Below are 18,924 nucleotides of genomic sequence, written 5' to 3'. Positions count from 1 at the left end.
TCGGTGTATATAATTTTTTCCCTCTTTCGTTGATATTCAAATTCGAAAATAAAGAAATTGTAAATTTCCTCTTCTCACAAATAATATATAGTTTTTGTTTTCTATGGCGGCGCTGAGCATAATATTTAGCTAGCTTATCAGCACGCAAAAAACAGACGCACTGCTTGTATGAAGCGCACTTCACAGCAAGCAGTGCTCACCACAGTTTTAAAGCAGTCAACTCAACTCGACTCTTTGCTTCGACAAGTCTGACTCGTCTCTGTCTTCGTCGCTTGCGTGTTCTTGACTTCGGGTAGAGTTCGGACTCGGCTTGGTTTACTGCATGTTCCAATTCGCAGCTTGTCCGTCTTAGCAGCTCCACGAAGTTTTAGTTATTGGTGGCAACGCGCGCGTCGACAACGTTAATTTCAAGTCGCTGTCGTACAGCGTACAGGAAAACAACAAATAAAAAACACGTCGTCTTGAGGCCAACAAACAATACTAACTTGTACGTGCAAACAATTTCAAGCATTATACTAATGAGGTTTAAGCTCAAGAGTGGCAAGTGCGTAGTCGGGTGAAGTTATATCAGTGTTAATTGGCTTTCCAATTCCACTCACAAATGATACGTTGCGCAGGCGTGGCCCAAAGACGTTAAGTTGGCTTATTGGGTGGAACGGGTGGTGGAGGGAGATCTGTAAATCTTCAGCTGTTGTTCTGGTTTTTTTTTTAGTTTGACTTTTTCCTCTCGTTTTCGGTTTCGTTTTCGTCGCATCTTTCAATCGTGGTTTCGCATGTTTTGCAGTTACCTTTTGTCTGTGCCTCGTGATGTGAAGCCAATTCCGGTTTCCTCATAAGAAATACGAAAAATTAACAATCATGAAACGCAACGACCAAAACTCAAACAAAGAAGCAAAAACTATGTTATGTATAATAATAAAAAAACACGGCAAATAAAACTATTAAAACCGGAAAGTGAAATTTTGCGCACAATTCTTTTCGCAACTATGTTTTCTTTTGTAGTTTTTCCAATTTTTCTTAAGTGCCAATTTATGTTGTTTGCTTATCAGCAAATATTTGTTATTGTTGTTCGTTCAATGGACCGTGACGATGATAATGTAAGGCAACAAAGACGTGAACAGATCGTAAATTCAGAACTTAGTCGCAACTTAAAAAGGCGTATGAATCATACTTGTTCGATGCGTGTATTCATAATTATTGGTCAACTTGAATTCAATACGATTATATGCACTTGGTTAGTGCTGACTTACCATAAGAATTGACTTGGGAATCTAGCGAGCGATCGAGCGAAAGTTGAGAATCAGGTTTCACAACCCACATGCTATGCATTTCAATGAAGCGAGGGTATTGGTTAGTTGGGTATGCCCATACCGAGAGACCGGTTGAGCAAAAGAGTAACAAAGAGTCTTCTTTCATTACGAACTGATGACGAAATGCAGATATGTAAGATTCTTGGTGTAATGACGGAATGACTAACTGATTGAATTATCAAGAAGGGTAAGAGCTAGGGAGGCTGCAACTGGTTCACATCGAACTCTTAGAATTCGATCGTTTTATAAAAATAATATTTGTGAACATGTTTTAAGTGCACTTGATCGGCTAGTTCTTATATTATATATATATCTGCATGATTCATCTAAGAATCCATCCGGTTGCTTAGATTCTCTGTAAGCCTTTCACTTTTCAGCCGCCGCTTTGCACTCTGACGCGGCTCAGTTAAAGCCTCAATTGAGCTTAATTGAATGTATCTTGTAGTTTGCAGATACATTGTATCTTGTGCACTTAGCTGCATTGTGGCAAAGAACGCAGTCCACTTAAAGCATTGCTTCCGCATTCCCCTTCATTTCAGCGTGCTCCTCCTCGCGCCACACGACGTCAGTTCCGATGACGCTGCCGCTCCAGCTGTCGCTGCTCCTGGGCATATTTTTGTTGGCTTCAGTTGCGGCCAGAACAGGTAAGCGAGTAGTATTGTGGTTACCAAAAAGAGGGTTGCAATAAACACCAAATATCATCGCTATTTGCAGGACCTGCACACGACAAAGTGGTTGTTTGCTACATCTCCACATGGGCTGTGTATCGCCCTAAGCCCGGTGACTATTCCATTGAACACTTTGACCCCAGCCTCTGCACACATGCCATCTACGCCTTTGCCGGACTCGACATCGTCCACTCGGCCATCAAGTCGTTGGGTAAGTGGCATCGTATAACAAACATATGGTCGTAATTAATATGCAAATTTATGTGTGTTTGCAGATCCGTGGCAGGACCTAAAAGAGGAATACGGCAAGGGTGGCTATGAGCGCTTGACGGCGCTTAAAAATACCCATCCGCATCTGAAGGTCAGCCTGGCCATTGGTGGCTGGAACGAGGGTTCCAAGAACTATTCCACGCTTGTGGCAAACCCATTGCAGCGTGGCCAGTTCGTCAAGCAGGTGACGAGCTTTGTGCGCAAATACAATTTCGATGGCTTGGACCTCGACTGGGAGTATCCCACACAACGTGGCGGCAGTCCACGGGATCGTGAGAACTTTGTTGCCCTGACCAAGGAGTTGCGTGAGGAGTTCGATAACTATGGATTGCTGTTGACATCGGCAATTGGTGCGGCGAAAAATGTTATCGATCAAGCTTACGATGTGCGACAGATTTCCCGTTATCTGGACTTTTTGCACATCATGTGCTACGATTATCACGGCAGCTGGGATCACAAAGTGGGCTACAATGCGCCACTAATGGCTCCTGCTGTGGATCCTTTGAGTGTGGTAAGCATGAGTTGGCTTTTTGTGAATCATTTAGCGCATACTAATTATTGATCAATTGTTGCAGCAATTTACCATAGATTATCTGCTGAAACAAGGTGCTCCACCTTCCAAACTGGTGCTGGGTTTGCCATTTTATGGACGATCCTTTAAGACTGCTTTGCAGGGAGTGCTGGATGATGCCAGCGATGGTGCTGGCTTCCAAGGACCCTACACACGTGAGGATGGCTTCTTGGGCTACAACGAGATCTGCATTTCGCTGAGCAATAAGACTTCTGGCTGGACCAAGGAATGGGATGCACAGACAAGTCAAATGCTGGCCTGTTCCGAACGTAGTGTTTTCACCCAGGAGGTGAAGGTGGTGACGTTCGACAGCTCACGATCGATTGCCAACAAAGTGAAGTTTGCCATGCGCAAGCGTTTGGCCGGCGTTATGGTTTGGTCCGTGGATACCGACGACTTTCTGGGAGAGTGTGAGCTCGATGAGGATACATTTGCCGATTTCCGACTAGTCAAAACGGCGCCAAGGCGATTGAATAACAACTACCCGCTGCTTCGGACAATCAATGAAGCAACTACGCTGGCGCTAGAGGAAATTGCTGCAGATGAAATTGTTGTTCCGGATGATTCTGAGAATGAAATTCCTCATGGCAGTATTGCGGATCGCAAAAATGCTGCACCAGCTGTTGTTAGTTTTAGTTTAACTTGCACTTTTGTCTATGTGCTGTTGCAGAGTTTGGCACATTAAGTGTGCCATAGTTTTTTAATCTTTGTTTTGTTCCAGCTGCCCACAGAAGCAGTCATTTCAAGTCGTGCGTAATAAAAGTCCAAATTTAATTTTAAATCCATAACAGTTGGTGTTTCGATAAACGGCAGTTGCGTCGATAACTTTCACTCAGCTGATCACTGCATGTTTAAGCAGTTGTTGCAGTAGCCCTGGTTCACTTAAAAACGCCAATTTAAAAATTCAAAAACACTTGACATGTTTTTTGTTGTTAAAATGATTTTGCATAAACATACATGTGTATTTGTTTAATAAATTTAACTTGCAATCTAACATTTAACTAACTATATATATAATATATATTTTTATACGCGTGTGTCTGTTTATGAATATATATAAATGCAACTATATGTAAATGTAACATAATTTGTATATACTATTCAATATTCATAGATTATCTCGTTGCTACAGTTTCAACATTCAAAATTCAATGCTACAATATGATTTACGTACGCTACACGTACAGCTACATAAAATATTTAAAGCAAAATAGGGGCGATTAAGTTAATACATTATAAAGATTGGGAGACAGATAGAGCGCGAAACTAACTAGATTTCTGTATTGGATGGCAAACATTACAAATGCGACGATCTTGTTCACAAAATCATAAGGAAGACAGTGCGCCCAACAAATTGCTGTGCGCAGGAGTGTATGTGTGTGTGTGGGTGTGTGCGTGTGTGTGTGTGAATGTGTATGAAGAATTAACTCTCGTTCTCGCATTCACATGCAAATGAAACCTAGACAAAGAGTTCGATATCGATTTCGACTTCGATAGCGTCGTCTCACAATCGCTTGCTGCTGCCACGCAGAGCTGCACAGCCACTGCTATCGGACCAATCGGCGCGCTCCGTGCCGGCGCCATAAATATCAAGTTGCTCCCGTGAACGCGACTTCGATTTGGACTTGTGCTTATTGTTGTTACTACTGCTGCTGCTGCTGCCGCCGCCAACGCTGCGCTGCAGTTGATAACGATCACGATCGTTGATGATCTCATAGTGCGTCGCATCGTTGCCACTTCCGCCACTGTTGCCCGCCAGCAGCAGTTCGTGTATGTTCTTAGTGGAGCGACGATGCGCCTCCAGGCATTGAGATTCCGAGGAGTAGGGAAACGATGCCACAAAATTGGCAGCCGGCGTTGTGGACGGCGTATCGCTGGCAAAGCTGGCGGGTGGCGGCGGTAGCAGCGTGCAAGGCGTCGATGGCGACAGATCGGTGAACTCAGTCTTGGCCTCCGATTCGACGGAACACATGCTCTGGCGTGAGATGTCCTTCTGCAGCTGCTGTTGCTGCTGCTCCAACGCGGCGCTCTTTAACGTCGGCATATTCAGATTGGAGCTCTCGTAGTCATCGTCATCGTTCTCCCGACGTGACGTCTGCGGTATGGGGAGTCGACTCCTGATGGAGTGCTCCCGCCTGCCAAAGCGTTGCGCTAGATAATCCTCATTGTTGTTGTTGCTATTACTGAGATTGCTGCTGCTGTGACTGCAATTGCTGTGCTGATGTTGATGCTGATGCTGGTGAGGATGCGGATGACGCTGCTGCTGTTGCTGCGTTGCATTGTCGTAGTAGTTGTCGTTCTTGACGGACATGTTGCAGCAGCTGCTCACGTCCGCAAAGTAAACCTCCGACTCGGCAGCCTCCAGCTGCACAGCAGCAACTGTTGTCGCGGAGGTCACAGTGCCAATCACTGCAGCCTGACCCTTTGCAATCGCACCATTCGAATCCTGATAGCCGCTGTTCTCAACACCGTTCACAGTCTGCTGTCCTTCCAGCTGCTGCTGCTCCGCTGGTTGCAACTCCAACTCCTGCTGCTTGCTGGCCATTTCGCAGGCAAACAGCTGCTGCACATTGGGACGCTGTGCGTTCGCATTGTTCTGTGGTCCAATGCTCTTGGCACCCGCCTCAATGATGCGCTTCTTAAGCTTACGCGTGGGCAGTGTATTGGAGCAACGATCCCGCTCCCAGCCATTGCAGCCATCGCTGTCTGAGTGCGTATTCTCGTACTCGCCATTGCCCACCGCCTTGGACTTGTAGGCAGCGGCAGTGACACCGACACTACGTGTGCTCACCGTGGATGCAGTGCCGCTTCCATTTGTGATGCCAGCATTCAAGCCATCCATGCGCTCCAGTGTCGCCGCATGACCCGCTCCGCGTGCCTGCTGCCCAAGCTGTTGTGGCAACAACTGTTGTTGCTGCTGCTGTTGATGTTGCTGTTGTTGGTGCTGTTGCAACTGTTGCAGCTGCTCCTGCTGCAGCTGCTGGGGCATTAGGGTCGTCACCGCCGCATTTCCGCCCGCCAAATAGGCGCTCGCCTGCAGATATTGATAGTACCCACGTCGCGCCGGACTATTGGGATCGCTGTAGGGAGGCGGCGGACCCCAGACACCGTAGGGCAAGGCATTGGGCGGCGGCAAGGCGTTGTAGGCGCCACCACTGCCATTCACAGTCGGCTCCTCGATGAGCATCTGATTGCCATCGGCTACCGCCACAGCTGTGGCCGAACTGAATCCGTACTGGGAATCCGGACTGGCGGCCGCTTGACGAAAGCGTCGCGTTGCATCCGGCGTATTGCGTTGCCAAGGCATGCGTGGCCAGCTCCAGCCGCTGCTGTTGTTGCGTGAGGCACGCTCATTTCCCCCACCACGACAGCCATTGACGAGCTCCTCGTTGCCACCCGGATTGGGGGAATAAAAGTTACCCGGCGGCTGAGTGGCCCAGAAACGTTGCTCGGCGCCAGCGCCACCGGCGGCCACAGCTGCTGCAGCCGCTGCACTTGCCTCATCCCAGGGATAGGCGGTGGCCTGCAGTGGGAGCGTTAGCTGGCGATGGGCGTGGCACTGCTCACAGCAGCGACAGTTCAGCATGCGACCCGGCGCAGTTAGGGCGCCCAGACTATGCGGAGGAGGCGCTTGGCTGGCGTAGAGCGAGCGACAACGCAGCTCCAGCTGCTCCCAGTACATTTTCTTGCGCTCGTGGCTGAGCAGCTGATAGACGAGCATGCAGCTGAAGACGGCGATGAGCACGCCCGCAACGGAGAGGCCAAAGATGGCGCGCAGACAGGAATAGAGGGAACCATGGACAACGCCGCAGTCGGAGAGTGAATCAAAGACCAAGCGCACGCCTTCTGAAAGCAGTCTTAGTTACTTGAGGAACAATCGAGTCCAGTAAGCGGAGGTGGAACTCACCTTTGTCCACGCGATCCACTTGGGATTCAATGAGATCCGAGTAGCAGGTGCACGTGCGTGTCTTCTGGGCGTATTCGCATTCCCTCAGCGCCTGCAGGCGACTCATATGAAGCACGGTGGTCGTCACAGTGACCAGGGCGCAGGTCAAGGCCGAGACAAGGCCACAGGCGCCGGATAGTTTGATCTGTGAAAAGGAAATATGATTAGGAATACGGAAGGAGGTGCTTTTGAGAATGCAGCACTCACCAGATAACTGTAGCGATTGCGACGTCTGGCGAGACTCATAATGCAGACACCTGTGAGGATGAGCTGGGAGAGATATGAGAGATAATTAAGCAATGGAATAAGTAGATGAGAATTTGTATTACTCACCAGCGTGGCGGGCACAAAGGTGGGCACTGTCTCAAAGTTGCCCACGGTGATGGTGTAGGAATGCAGCAGGAAATAGACGCCCAGGAAGAGGACGCCCAGCAGGCAACTGAAGCCGCCACAGATGAGGCACCATACCACATACTTCTTGATGCCAGCGCCATGACGATGTGCTGCAATAAAGAAGGGCGCTTTATTAACATAGGAACGAAAAAGGTGAGTAATGCAAGTTAGGAGCTGCTCTAACCCAGAGAACCGCGATGATGTGCCTCCGCTGTGTTTGTGGGCGGTGGAGCTGGTACCCAGGAGCAGGGCGGCGGCATGCTGTACTGCACGAACTGCATCACCGGATAGCCATGCATTTTGATGGTCGCGCTTGGGGATTACTAGCAGCAATGCGGAAGTGGACGACACACAAGGATTACAACAACATTGAAACGTTTAAACGTGGCGATTTCGCGTCGAATTTTCCATGCAAAACAAACGATTTTTTTTTTTGCTGGTACTTTTTTTTTTTTTGTTGAGTGCTTTTCACTTGACGGAAAAATATCTATACACAAGTTTGGCTGAGATGCCTCGAGACTGGCAGCTGCGCGAACTGAAACTTGGACTGGGTGCTTGGGAGATGACGATGATGATGATGCTTGGTGGTGCTTGGGAGTTGGGGAAGACACGGAAGCTGTGCTTTGGGGGAGTGCGTTGCAGTCACGCAACGCAACGGAACAAAACGGAACGGTGTCAACTCAACTCAATCCCGACTGACATTAACACAGTTTTCCCAAACCACCCTCGGAGGAAGTGTGCCTGCAATCACGAAAACATCACGAAAACTGTGCAGGACACAGCGAAAGACAACAACGAGGAAATCCGAGAGCAAAGAGCGCGCAGGCGCTGAAATTCCGAAAGCGAGAGAGAGAGCTTTGTGCCAATGCGGATGCTGTTTATTGAATGATTCACAAACAAATACTGTGATTATCGCTGGGAACTGTGATTTCAGCATTAAACTTAAGGTTCACTCAAGAAGGAAATTCTGAATTTACCGATGAATATTTAAGAAATAGCTTTCTATACAAATTATGACTGTATATTAAAAAATATATGAAATATTTATGTTCAGGGTAAAAGCTGAGAGCTATGGGAAAATATTTAACACAGTTTTTAGAAGAAAACAAATTCTCTGCTAAAAGGGAAGATGCTCAAAGTATTAAAAATACTAAACAGAATGTTAGTAGGGATAGAAATGATGAGTTCAAGCAAAGTAATATCATTTCGTAAAATTATATACTATTTTTTTTAGTGAGTTATATCATTTAGTATCATAAAGTCTAGGAATTTTGTGACATTTCAGTTGTATGAACTCAAATGGCAAAAATAGAATACAAAGCTTCTATTTTAAAGGATCTCATCCCAATATCTAACATATGTACCATATAAGAAATATGTTCTTTAATTTAAAAAATACAATTTCCGGGATTTCCCTAATTATAAATAGATAATTTAATGTATTCAAAGAGTTGACTAAATTCTTACCTATGGAACCATTGACAGCGCTGCGTGGCCTGGGCGGTGGGCGTGGCGGCAATGGCGGACGATTGTCGTCCAGACCCTGTGATTTGGAACCTCCACCGACGGCCGCAGCAGCCGCAACAGCGGCAACAACTTCCAGTTCCGTATCATGGTAGATGTCATTGCAGCTATCCGTAGGTGGCTGTGATTTTGATGGCAACTGACCCGCTCCATGGCCACCATTCGAGCGTTGTTTCTTCTTCTTGATCATGGTGCTGTTGTTGTCCGATTCACTGACCGTTATCTCATCGGCACCGAGCATCGCATCCGCGAGCAGCGAACGCTTCAGCTGCTGCTGGGCGAGCGAGGAGGAGGCGGCATTGCCATTGGGGCAAGTGCACTCGAGATCACAGTCACAGCTGGCCACCGACGAGTCCAGGGGGAGATTGAGGCGCTCCCTGGTAGGAGACTGTTGTTGCTGTTGCTCCTCGTCGTGCAGGGCTTGATAGGAATGATTGAGCAGCGATTGCGCCGACTGCGTCTTCAGTGTAGATTGCGGTGCTGGCGTCGAAGTCTGTTGATGCACAAGCACCGCCACAGCCATGGAGGCATTCTGCTGTTGTTGCTGCTGCTGCTGTTGGGGCAGCTGTTGTTGCAACGCTGTGGCACGACCACATGAGCAGGGACATTGGCATTGCTGTGGCGCAACCGGAGAGTTGCCATTTGTTTGTTGTTGTTGCTGCTGTTGCTGTTGCAGATAATGCGCCGGATATTGTATATAATGATAGTGATGCGTTGGTGCCGCCTGCACGAGACTCGCCTGTGAGGCGACACGTTGCAAGGATGTCGGTGTTGTTGTTGCTGCTGCTGTTGTTGTTGGTGTTGTTGCTGTTGCATTCGCCTCCATGACTAACTGGGCAGTGGCAGTGGCAGCGGGGCAACTGGCGCTGACTAAACCGGTTTGACCCTTTCAACTTCAAATGCTTATTAATGCCTCACACAAACACTGGCGCACACTGACACACACACACAGAGACACTGGCACACAAACATGTTGTGCGAGACGGAGAAGGAACTTTGCCTTCTCACGCTTCCAATTTCACGTTAAATTCGATCAAATTTATTGCCCATGCGGCAATAATATTATTTGCCTGTCGCAAGCAAACCACACGAAAATAAATTGCCAAACAACAAAACGAAATTAACATAAACAAAAGGCAAAAAAGACACAATAACAACAACAAAATCGAAAAGAACGTATCGACACAAAAATCAAAGCGAAACGCGGAAAACGCAAACCGAAGTGAACGCAACTAAAGTTGAGCGGCGACTGAGGCTTTGGCATCTCTTTGAAATGTTGCGAGGATCGTTATGAGCTGCACAAATACACAAACACACGTATAAGACACGGAGAGAGCATGCTCCAAGCTCACACACACACCCAGAGTTTACGCTCTTTGGCGCATTGCGAGGATTGTTTCGCCTGTAGAATGAGAGAATGACTGCTCTCTCAATTGCAACTCCACACTCCCACACACACACACACACACACATACACAAGGCACTCCATAGCTGAAGAGCGCGGCGGCAAAAGGTGCGCGCCAGAAACTTCAAATGAATTCCGGTTCTTGACCGCATTTGCTATGTTTGCTGTTGTTGCTGTTGCTGTAACTCCTCTCTGCTGTTGATGTTGTTGTTGTTGTTGATATAGCTGCACTGATTCAGTAAAAATTCTGAAGGTGTAGACGCGACGCAGAGCACAGTGAAAATCAATTTCTTTGTGTGTTTTTGTTGTTGTTTTTGTGGGTACGAGAGTATCGCATTGGCTCTTGTTACCTGCGTGCTACCTGAGTGAAGCCTAAGCAACTAGTTGCTGTTATTGTTAATGTGCGTGTGAGTTCGTACCCCTCCTTATGCATATGAACGCAATGTGTGAGAATGCCTTGCGTGCTTATGTGTGTGTGTGTAGTTTGTAAGGCAATCTGTAGAACCAATTTAAATGAGCACCGGCAACAGGCACCAGGCTACAGGCGCAAGTGCCTAAGAGGAACAGCTGAATGAGATGGAGATCAAAGAAAGGGAAGAAGCGTTAAGAGAAAAAAACGTTGATTCAGAAAAATTTTGTATAAAATATAATTATAAAGATGAAATTTTGGTATATGATAAATTTGATATGATATGACAGAGATAAATTTCTTCAACTCGGAATTAGCGCATTTGAAAAGTATTAAAAACTGACGATGAAAGATCTCGATCCTACCATAAACAAAGCTTCCAGCAATGGAACAGTCGAAAAAACCTTTGACAGATTTCTATAGGAATTACTGATGTCAAATGAAGCTGAACAATTATAAGATAAACTATATTATTATACAGGGTTAAGTATTTTATCAGTTTACAAGGCGTTCTCTAGAGCTAGAAAAACCTGTCCATATTTATGTTCTTGATTATTATTTATTATTCATACTATATATCCATTAAATTTTAAAATTTTGTAAACTTTATAAACATGTTAAAAATTGTTATATAGTACAAAAGACGGGCAATCCTTCAAACTGTCAAGAGGCATAAAATATTTTATTTTATAGAATAAGACCGCATAATTTACTCTCTACAGTAAAGTGTAGTAGTAAAGACTAATTAAATACCATAAAGAGCTTACAGAGGAGGTCGAATGAAGCGCTTTATGGAGCTTTGCCCACTTCGTTTAGGGATTAGGCAATGTCTATCGGTAGTTAAGCCATTCTATTACATATCTCGATATAGTGCTTACCACAGACGCACCTCGAATGAGTTAGTTATCTGCTTAGAGATATCACCTGGCATTACTCCCATTACGCGCACACACACAGTATGACGCTCACACCCCTTTGGACTCCATGAGTCGATTAATCAGCAGATTATTGCAGTTATTTTGACATTTCCGTTGTTGATAATGATGGTAGTAGGGTATTATGTTATGTTATGTGTAGTATTATGCCACAGTGAACACACGACATGAGCTTTTCTTGAACATTTCAATAAATAATTTATTGACTGGATTTTCGTTTCGAGGAATATGTTGATAACAGCGTGACTTCACTGTACTATGCTTTTATTTGATTTTGTGAAGCACCCGATTACTTAAGTAATACATAGTTAAGTCAAGAATTTGCGTTTGTCAATAAACACACAAATATATATATATACAGATATATTAATTTGTTTTTTTTTTTACTTTACAGCTACTTAATGCATATTGTGTTTATGTACAATTGTGAATTGAATCAAATATGCAACACAGAAGAAACACAGACGATTAGATAAGTACACGCCTCAATAAATGTATTTTAAAGTACGTAAACCGATATATATGTATATAGATGGCAAGGGAATATGTAGAGAGGCTTGTGCTCCTGTCTTATTTAACATCTTTCAACTAAGTATCTACAATTTTGTTTTTAAGGGGGGGAATCACTTGAAAGTAATCAATATCACAACCGAAAGCATCGATGCACGCGTCATGGAATCCTGTCTTAAGAAGGAACACCTCCAGGTGGACACAGTAGTAGAAGGCAGCTTGAGCTTAAAGCCAACAGCTTGCAGCTTGTCTATGGCTTGACTGAGGCAACCGAGTGTACCAGCATGGCAAAGCTGCTCATGATGAAAATGCTGGCGGGCAGCGAAGACAACATTCGATGATAGGCAGCCGTATTTGTCTTGGTCTTCTTCTGTTTAATCACCCAGCCCAGACAACGCTCCACGGCCCGTTTCCATTTGCCATAGCGCTCCTCACGTTCCGCCACCGTTGTTGTGGGCAAGAATGTGTCGTAATGCACATTCTCGTAGTATCGTCGCTCGGGCTCAAAGCGGCAGAGATTAATGCCCTCGGCATGGGCGGCACACATGGCAGCGCCAAAGGCCGTTGAGTCGGTCAGCTGAGAGCGAAAGATGGGCAGACCAGCGGTGTCCGCTTGCAGTTGCATCAGCAGATTGTTTGTGGTCAGCTTGCCATCGGCATGGATCTTATTGATCTCATAGCCGCACTCCTGGTGCATGCACTCCAGAATGTCGCGCGTCTGGAAGCAGATGCTCTCCAGCGCCGCACGCACAATGTGATTCTTGCGCGTGAATTGCGTCAGTCCAATGATGATGCCACGTGCATTCTGACTCCAGTATGGTGCATACAATCCCGTGAACGCTGGCACAAAGTAGACATCACCCGACGTCGGTACCATGTCCGCATACTTCTCCGCCTCCTTCGAGTCGGGCAGCAGTCGCACCTTGTTCTGCAGCCAGGAGAGCGCATGCCCAGCCACCGAAACCGATCCTTCCAGCGCAAAGACAGTGGGAGATTTGGGGCCCAATTTGTAGGCCACAGTGGTAAGCATGCCGTGACGCGAGAAGACCGGCTGATAGCCCGTGTTACAGAGCAGAAAGCACCCAGAACGATATGTGTTCTTGGTCTGGCCGGGCTTGACACACATCTGACCCAGCAGCGAAGCCTGCTGGTTGCCCAGAATGCCGCTGATGACGATGCCCTGCAAGGCGCTGCGATCGTTCGTCACCTTGCCAAAGATCTCCGAGCAGCTGTGAATGCGTGGCAGCATCTCTTGCTCGATGCCAAAGGTGCGCAACAGCACAGGATCCCAATTCTGAGTGCACAGATTCATGAGTAGCGTGCGCGAAGCATTCGTCACATCCGTGATGTGCAGACCACCTGTTAAAAAAACATAACAATTAGTTGAATGGTATCTGAATCATTAAAGTGAAGTTTACTCACCATTCGTCAGATTCCAGATGATCCAGCTGTCCACAGTTCCCGCTTTACAGCGATTCTTTTTGATCGCCTGCTTCACTGCGGGAACATTGTCGTTCAGCCATTTGATCTTCAGCGCCGAGAAATACGTAGAGATCGGTAAGCCTGTGGTCTCCTTGAAATGATTCGGGTCTCCCACCTTGGCGAGTATCTTCTCGACGGTGGTCGATGTGCGAATATCCTTCCAGACGATGGCATTGTACAGCGGCTTGCCTGTGACCGCATCCCAAACAATTGTCGTCTCACGCTGATTCGTAATCCCCACGCTTGCGATATCGCTCACCGAGTAGCCCTTCTTCTCGATCTCTTTGAGCGACTCCTTGGCGCAATGATTGATCGAGTTCATCATCTCCATGGGATCCTGTTCGTACCAACCATCTTGTGGCGTAATAATGCTCAGCTCAACGCTGTGCGACGCGATCTCCTTGAAGTCGGGCGTTGTGTACACGGAGAACGTGATGGTTTTCGTTCCCTCGTCGATGACGCCAACGAGACCGCAAGGATTCTCGCTGAAGGACATCTTGCGCTGCTCACTTGTCCGGAACGGAACTTCGGCACTGGACGATGGTAAATTGATGCCAGACATGCTGACTGCAAAGATGGATTAAAAAAGATTGAATATAAATGCATATTAGCCATGGGTTAAGATTCAGGTTGAGAGCAATTAACGCGGCGATTACATAAAAATAGTTTTTATTGCGGAAATCGAAAATAGCAGTGTTGTGTCCTTATCAGAGACGACGCCACTGCGATAAGAAAACGCGACGTATCGTTAAATTGTTATCGGTATAAAAGTCCAAATGAGTTTACCTGCAAAAAAAAAACAATGAAATACAGAAAAGTCTGTTCTCTCCCTCTATGCACACTAAATGCGATACGATCTTAACTTAAAAACTTTTTTCGCTAATTAATTTGCAGTACACATTTCGCAGCTGTTTGTATTTGTTCTTAAACACTCTGCACACTTTTCCCCAATTAGGTTGTTTCGACTTGTTGCAATCGCAGTGGAAAACAGTTTTAAAACTAAGTATTGATTAAAATTATAAATTTATAAAATGACAAATTATCCAAAATTTCTATGTAAATGTGTGTTTTATATAATACTATATACTATGTTTTATATTTGATCAATAAAAATTAAAAATAAAGAATCTTTGAGAAATGATATAATTTTTAAATTTATAATTTGTGTCAAACTTCATACAATATAAGAAATACAAAAGACGCTATTAGGAAAACATACTTTATGACCTTTATTTTTTTTTTATTATAATATTGAAAAAACTTTCAAAGAATTTAAAAAATCTACTAACTTTTAGCTTGCATACAAATCTGACTGTATGAATTCCAAAAAATAGTAAGAAAACAGTGTAATATTGCTGAATTTTGGTTTAACAATAAAAACAGTTACCAAATCATTTTAAAATTCAGCAACTAAGATCAAACAAGCAGTTCACAGCTCGTAGATGAAAACGAACTGCTTTGCAGTTAATGCACTGCTTGCAGCATCAGCAAGCTGGAATGTAAGCAGTTTGTTTACACTGAACTTAGGGTATTTGCTAGTGCAACACTGTCATAATACACTTGTTTGTTTTGGACTTTTGTACTGTTCGAGGGGGCAGGCAAGCCCCGAAGCTTTGCTCGTTTTACGGTCGAGCCCTCCTCACACACACAGACACACTTCCCACACACACACAAGCACACAAACACAATCACTCATTCGAACGCTTTGCCAAATATTTGTTATCGCGTTATTTTTAAAACAACAAATAAACGTTTTTTTTTGCGAGTATTTATGTAGATTAGAAGCATATGATGGAGTGTTGTCAATTATTTACAGTGGCGTATGCCCATCCAATAAACTAATAGCACAAAAAAAAATAACACAATGAACATAATAAAATTTAATGATTTTTGCTGTAGCTGGAAATGCGTCAGCGCGACTCTCGAGTGAGAATACGAATAATGAGTACGAATACAACAAATACGGGTCTGAGTCGGATTCTGAGTATCTGAGTCTGTGTTTGAGTTCACGTCTTAGTTCGAATTCAGTTCATGTCCGCGTCAAAGTCTATTTGAAAGTCAAGCAATAAGTCCGAGCTTTAATGTGTGTATTTTGTAATTTTCCGTTAATAGCCGCGATTAATCAGGTAGTTAGCACGTCTAATTGATAAGCACACACAGTATTTTGATAAGGCGTCTGTAAGAGATCAGCGGCAATTAACGATATGCGATCGAGCATAAAATATATATGTTTATAAACTTATAAATCTATTTTGAATTTATGATGGCCACAGCGGCATTTTATGAATTAACTTTTAAGTTCACATACATGTTGTTGTTGTGTTTGATAAGAATGATAACAGCTATACACTTGGAACGAGAGAGAGAGAGCAAGAGAGAGTGCGCGATCGATCGAGACACGTTGCGTTCGTATTTACTATATTGTTGGGTAAACCCCTCGCGACATCCGTTCAAGTCAAGCGCCAAAAAGTATCTGAACGTCTCGCAAAGGTAGCTGAAATAACTGAAGTGTTGGCTATCAAAACGAAGGCGTGTCATGCGCTCGCTCACCGATACATTTACAGCAACAGAAGCAGCTACCGATACACAGATAAAGATACATATTTGTATATATGTTTAGACAGCTTTCGGACTGCATTGAAAACAAACACAACCAAGCGATTATCGACACGAAGGCGAAATACAAAAGAAATGTCTCTCGATTAAAGGTGGGGAAAACAGCTGATAAGACAAGCTAGAAGCCGGTTGGGTTAGGTATTGGGAATGGGAATGAATATAGTCTGATTGGGGGCAGCAAACTGTCTCGCCAAGTGGGTGGCTGGGTTAATTTGGCTTGGTTTGTCTGACCTTGACATTTCAAGCACACATTTTGCATACGCACACAGTGCCTGCCATAAATCGAGCAACACTCGAACAGCAGTCGCGATAAGCTATCATATATTTTATTGCTCTCATTGCTCTCGCGCCAAACTCTTTTCAATGTCAGCAACAATATTAAGCACTACTTTCGAGTTAAGTAAATAAATTAGACAGTTTATTGCAACTGCAATCGTAGCGTTTTATTCGGATTTTTTGTCATAAATTCCTAAAGTTATTATTAGAAATCTCTCTCTCTCTCTTTCTCTCTATCTGTTGCTAACACAATTATAGTGTGTCAAATTTTCCATGGAAATTTTTTGTCAAACAGTAATTAAATTCGTATAATTTATTACTACAGCAATTTTGTGCACTTTTCTTAGTTGTAATAAATTACAAAATTTATTATAATGTTTAGCACTACTTGTTGTCATAATTATAGCAAACAGTGTGCCAGTTTTTCAATGAAAATTGTATAAATAAATTGCAATGGCATTTATATGCTAAATTGTTGATAAACAATGAACATTTGCATATAATGAGCATATAATTAAACGAAATTTCATCATTTCTTCAAAGACAAAATTCTATTTCAGAGAAGTGAGTGTGTGAAAAGTGCGTGTGCGTTCATTCAGCTTTTCATGCAGCTATAAATAAATTGGTATTTCATTTGGTATCAGAAATATCTTATAGCTGGTGGCTACGGTAGCGTCGAATGGAAATTTACGGAATTAAGTCCGCTTTATGCAACGTTGATGTGCCGGTTGCGATTTCATTAATATTCAATTCAAAAAGGTTAAAAAATGCTAAATATACAAAAAGAAAACAAAAAATGAATCGCATAACCAATCAGATTGCGACACATAAACATCAACAACAAAATATCCTAACTTTTCAAACTAGACTAGTGGGGTATATGAATAAAAATTGTGCATTTAACAGGGTATCTCCTAGTCGATACATGCATACATCAGAATTGCATTTACTTAATGGAACAATCGAATGCACAACAAAATCACAGATAAACAACGATGGGATTAAGGGCAGATATATATATATCGGGTATATAAACAGGTAGGTCAACAAACTGTTTGCTTTCATTTGTGTAAATTGCATTGTAAGCATTCGTTTTGTTGGCGCAAAGGTCACTGAGTAAGCACATTGGTCGCTTGTCATCGTATCATATGACAAGACATCGATTACTACAACAATTAGAATTCCCGTTGTTGTTCTGATTATTGCTGTGACACGAACATATGCTGATTACCTGATAACGAGACGAGAATGTTAGCGAAATACTTTAGAATTGTGCGGGTGGCAACAAGTCGTAGTAAAGTAAGTAGTTATCAGTTTGCCTAGGTCAAAGGTGAATACACTCATTGTCTGTGTAAGTCTGTAAGTTGGCGCCACTCTTGGCAGACATGTCGCAACGCGCACAAACATGCTCGCTAGTAATTATAATTACATGTTAAGTACACACGAGTCTCACATACTTATATATTTACAATGCGCAGCAGCCAATGGGCAATGAGTTACGTAAATTAAATTTACAATATAATTATAGTCGCACGACACACACAAATATGCACATTAAAAGACTTAATTGACTTCCGCGTTGTTCTGACCGCTCACAACGTTGGCGACAAACTGAACTCAACTGAAACACAAACGTATTGATGGCTGGGGGCAATAAGTGGGCGACGGCGTCGACTGATCTCACTGAGAGCAGACGCGATAAGAAAATGAGCGAGCGAGCGAGAGAGGGAGAGAGATTATGCTGTGAGGCAGTGAAAGCAGCATGTGTAGGCGCGTAGCACGTGATGAAACTTGACGAAAAAATCAATAGACCCACATACACAAATACGTACATACATTCAAATATGTAGTACGTATGTATTTATATGTATATGTATATGTATGTTTGTGTGTGCATACTAATGGCAATGGACAAGCCCCTCAAAGCTGCATGCCGATTGGTCGGTTTGTTTGCACTGATGACGTCACAACGGCACACATCGCTACTGTAGCCAAATAAATGTTTATCTTTTCATTGCATGTTTACTACATATTTTGTAATTAGCGATGTTTTATCTATGTATTATCTTACATCTTTCCATTTTTGTAGCTCTGCTCGCGATAGCGGCGCCCAAACTTTTTTTTTATTTACAACGCGCCGGGTATAAACAACAAAACAACACGTGAGCCGGTTCGCAAACACACACACTTAGTCAAACGCGCGATTTTCACTTTCGTATACTTTTATCTGCTGATAACGAATATTTGTGGCAGATGCATCAACAAGCTGCACACACGTTGGTAGCAACCAGGGTCTTTATTGGCCTTCAGCACCATGAGTAATTCAGTTCCTCAGTAAATATTTCGGCTTTATCAATTTTAAATTTCAGTCAGACTTGACGAGCCCCTTTTTTCTTGCTGCACTGCAGGGTGACCACAAGTCCAATAAGAATAAAGTCTAGTTTTACGTCAAAAAATATACCAAAAAATAGCACCAGCATAAGCTAAGCAGGTTACACTTAAAATTAACTGATTTTTAAAACAATTTGAAGACCATGTGCTTGTAATAGTTGTTTTAACAATTAAGTATCTTTCAAAGTAGTTTAAGATGTACACTTAAGCAATTTGGT

At 43.9% G+C, this 18,924-nt stretch overlaps 3 protein-coding genes across 9 annotated transcripts; 1 reads left to right on the top strand and 2 right to left on the bottom strand.

Moving 5' to 3' along the window:
- The first annotated feature begins 333 nt into the window (after positions 1-333).
- Positions 334-3,600, top strand: LOC117570525 (probable chitinase 2). The gene is made up of 5 exons (XM_034252228.2): positions 334-487; positions 1,850-1,954; positions 2,025-2,189; positions 2,254-2,759; positions 2,824-3,600. Exons 2-5 carry the CDS (start codon positions 1,885-1,887, stop codon positions 3,502-3,504), a joined length of 1,422 nt encoding a protein of 473 aa, XP_034108119.1. The 5' UTR covers positions 334-487; positions 1,850-1,884; the 3' UTR covers positions 3,505-3,600.
- Positions 3,601-3,694: 94 nt separating this feature from the next.
- Positions 3,695-10,108, bottom strand: LOC117569966 (uncharacterized). Of its 4 annotated transcripts, none has more exons than XM_034251339.2 (5): positions 8,626-10,108; positions 7,099-7,268; positions 6,973-7,035; positions 6,727-6,910; positions 3,695-6,665 (listed from the first exon to the last, which is right to left on the bottom strand). In XM_034251339.2, exons 1-5 carry the CDS (start codon positions 9,506-9,508, stop codon positions 4,324-4,326), a joined length of 3,642 nt encoding a protein of 1,213 aa, XP_034107230.1. In that variant the 5' UTR covers positions 9,509-10,108; the 3' UTR covers positions 3,695-4,323. The 4 variants fall into 4 exon arrangements, with proteins under 4 accessions (XP_034107230.1, XP_034107231.1, XP_034107232.1 ...); XM_034251340.2 differs by having other exon boundaries at positions 3,695-6,662; positions 8,626-10,107; XM_034251341.2 differs by lacking the exon at positions 8,626-10,108 and adding an exon at positions 7,343-7,888.
- Positions 10,109-11,770: 1,662 nt separating this feature from the next.
- Positions 11,771-18,688, bottom strand: LOC117569053 (glycerol kinase). Of its 4 annotated transcripts, none has more exons than XM_034250059.2 (3): positions 18,387-18,688; positions 13,364-13,990; positions 11,771-13,300 (listed from the first exon to the last, which is right to left on the bottom strand). In XM_034250059.2, the coding sequence occupies exons 1-3, from the start codon at positions 18,394-18,396 to the stop codon at positions 12,192-12,194; spliced, it is 1,746 nt and encodes a 581-aa protein (XP_034105950.1). In that variant the 5' UTR covers positions 18,397-18,688; the 3' UTR covers positions 11,771-12,191. The 4 variants fall into 4 exon arrangements, with proteins under 4 accessions (XP_034105950.1, XP_034105954.1, XP_034105948.2 ...); XM_034250063.2 differs by lacking the exon at positions 18,387-18,688 and adding an exon at positions 17,773-17,920; XM_034250057.2 differs by lacking the exon at positions 18,387-18,688 and adding an exon at positions 15,841-15,952.
- Between the last annotated feature and the right edge of the window lie 236 nt (positions 18,689-18,924).

This window comes from Drosophila albomicans, chromosome 3 (genome assembly GCF_009650485.2).
Source record: "Drosophila albomicans strain 15112-1751.03 chromosome 3, ASM965048v2, whole genome shotgun sequence".
NCBI lineage: Eukaryota > Metazoa > Arthropoda > Insecta > Diptera > Drosophilidae > Drosophila > Drosophila albomicans.
This window is presented reverse-complemented; position numbering and strand designations above follow the sequence as displayed.

Coding starts and splice junctions, on each gene's coding strand:
- LOC117570525 (XM_034252228.2), top strand. CDS start 1,885: ATGACGCTGCCGCTCCAGCTGTCGCTGCTCCTGGGCATATTTTTGTTG. Junction 2,190..2,253: donor CTCGGCCATCAAGTCGTTGG/GTAAGTGGCATC, acceptor GTGTGTTTGCAG/ATCCGTGGCAGGACCTAAAA. Junction 2,760..2,823: donor CTGTGGATCCTTTGAGTGTG/GTAAGCATGAGT, acceptor CAATTGTTGCAG/CAATTTACCATAGATTATCT.
- LOC117569966 (XM_034251339.2), bottom strand. CDS start 9,508: ATGGAGGCGAATGCAACAGCAACAACACCAACAACAACAGCAGCAGCA. Junction 7,269..8,625: donor CGCTGTCAATGGTTCCATAG/GTAAGAATTTAG, acceptor TCTTTATTGCAG/CACATCGTCATGGCGCTGGC. Junction 7,036..7,098: donor CCTTTGTGCCCGCCACGCTG/GTGAGTAATACA, acceptor TATCTCTCCCAG/CTCATCCTCACAGGTGTCTG.
- LOC117569053 (XM_034250059.2), bottom strand. Junction 13,301..13,363: donor CATCTGGAATCTGACGAATG/GTGAGTAAACTT, acceptor TTTTTTTAACAG/GTGGTCTGCACATCACGGAT.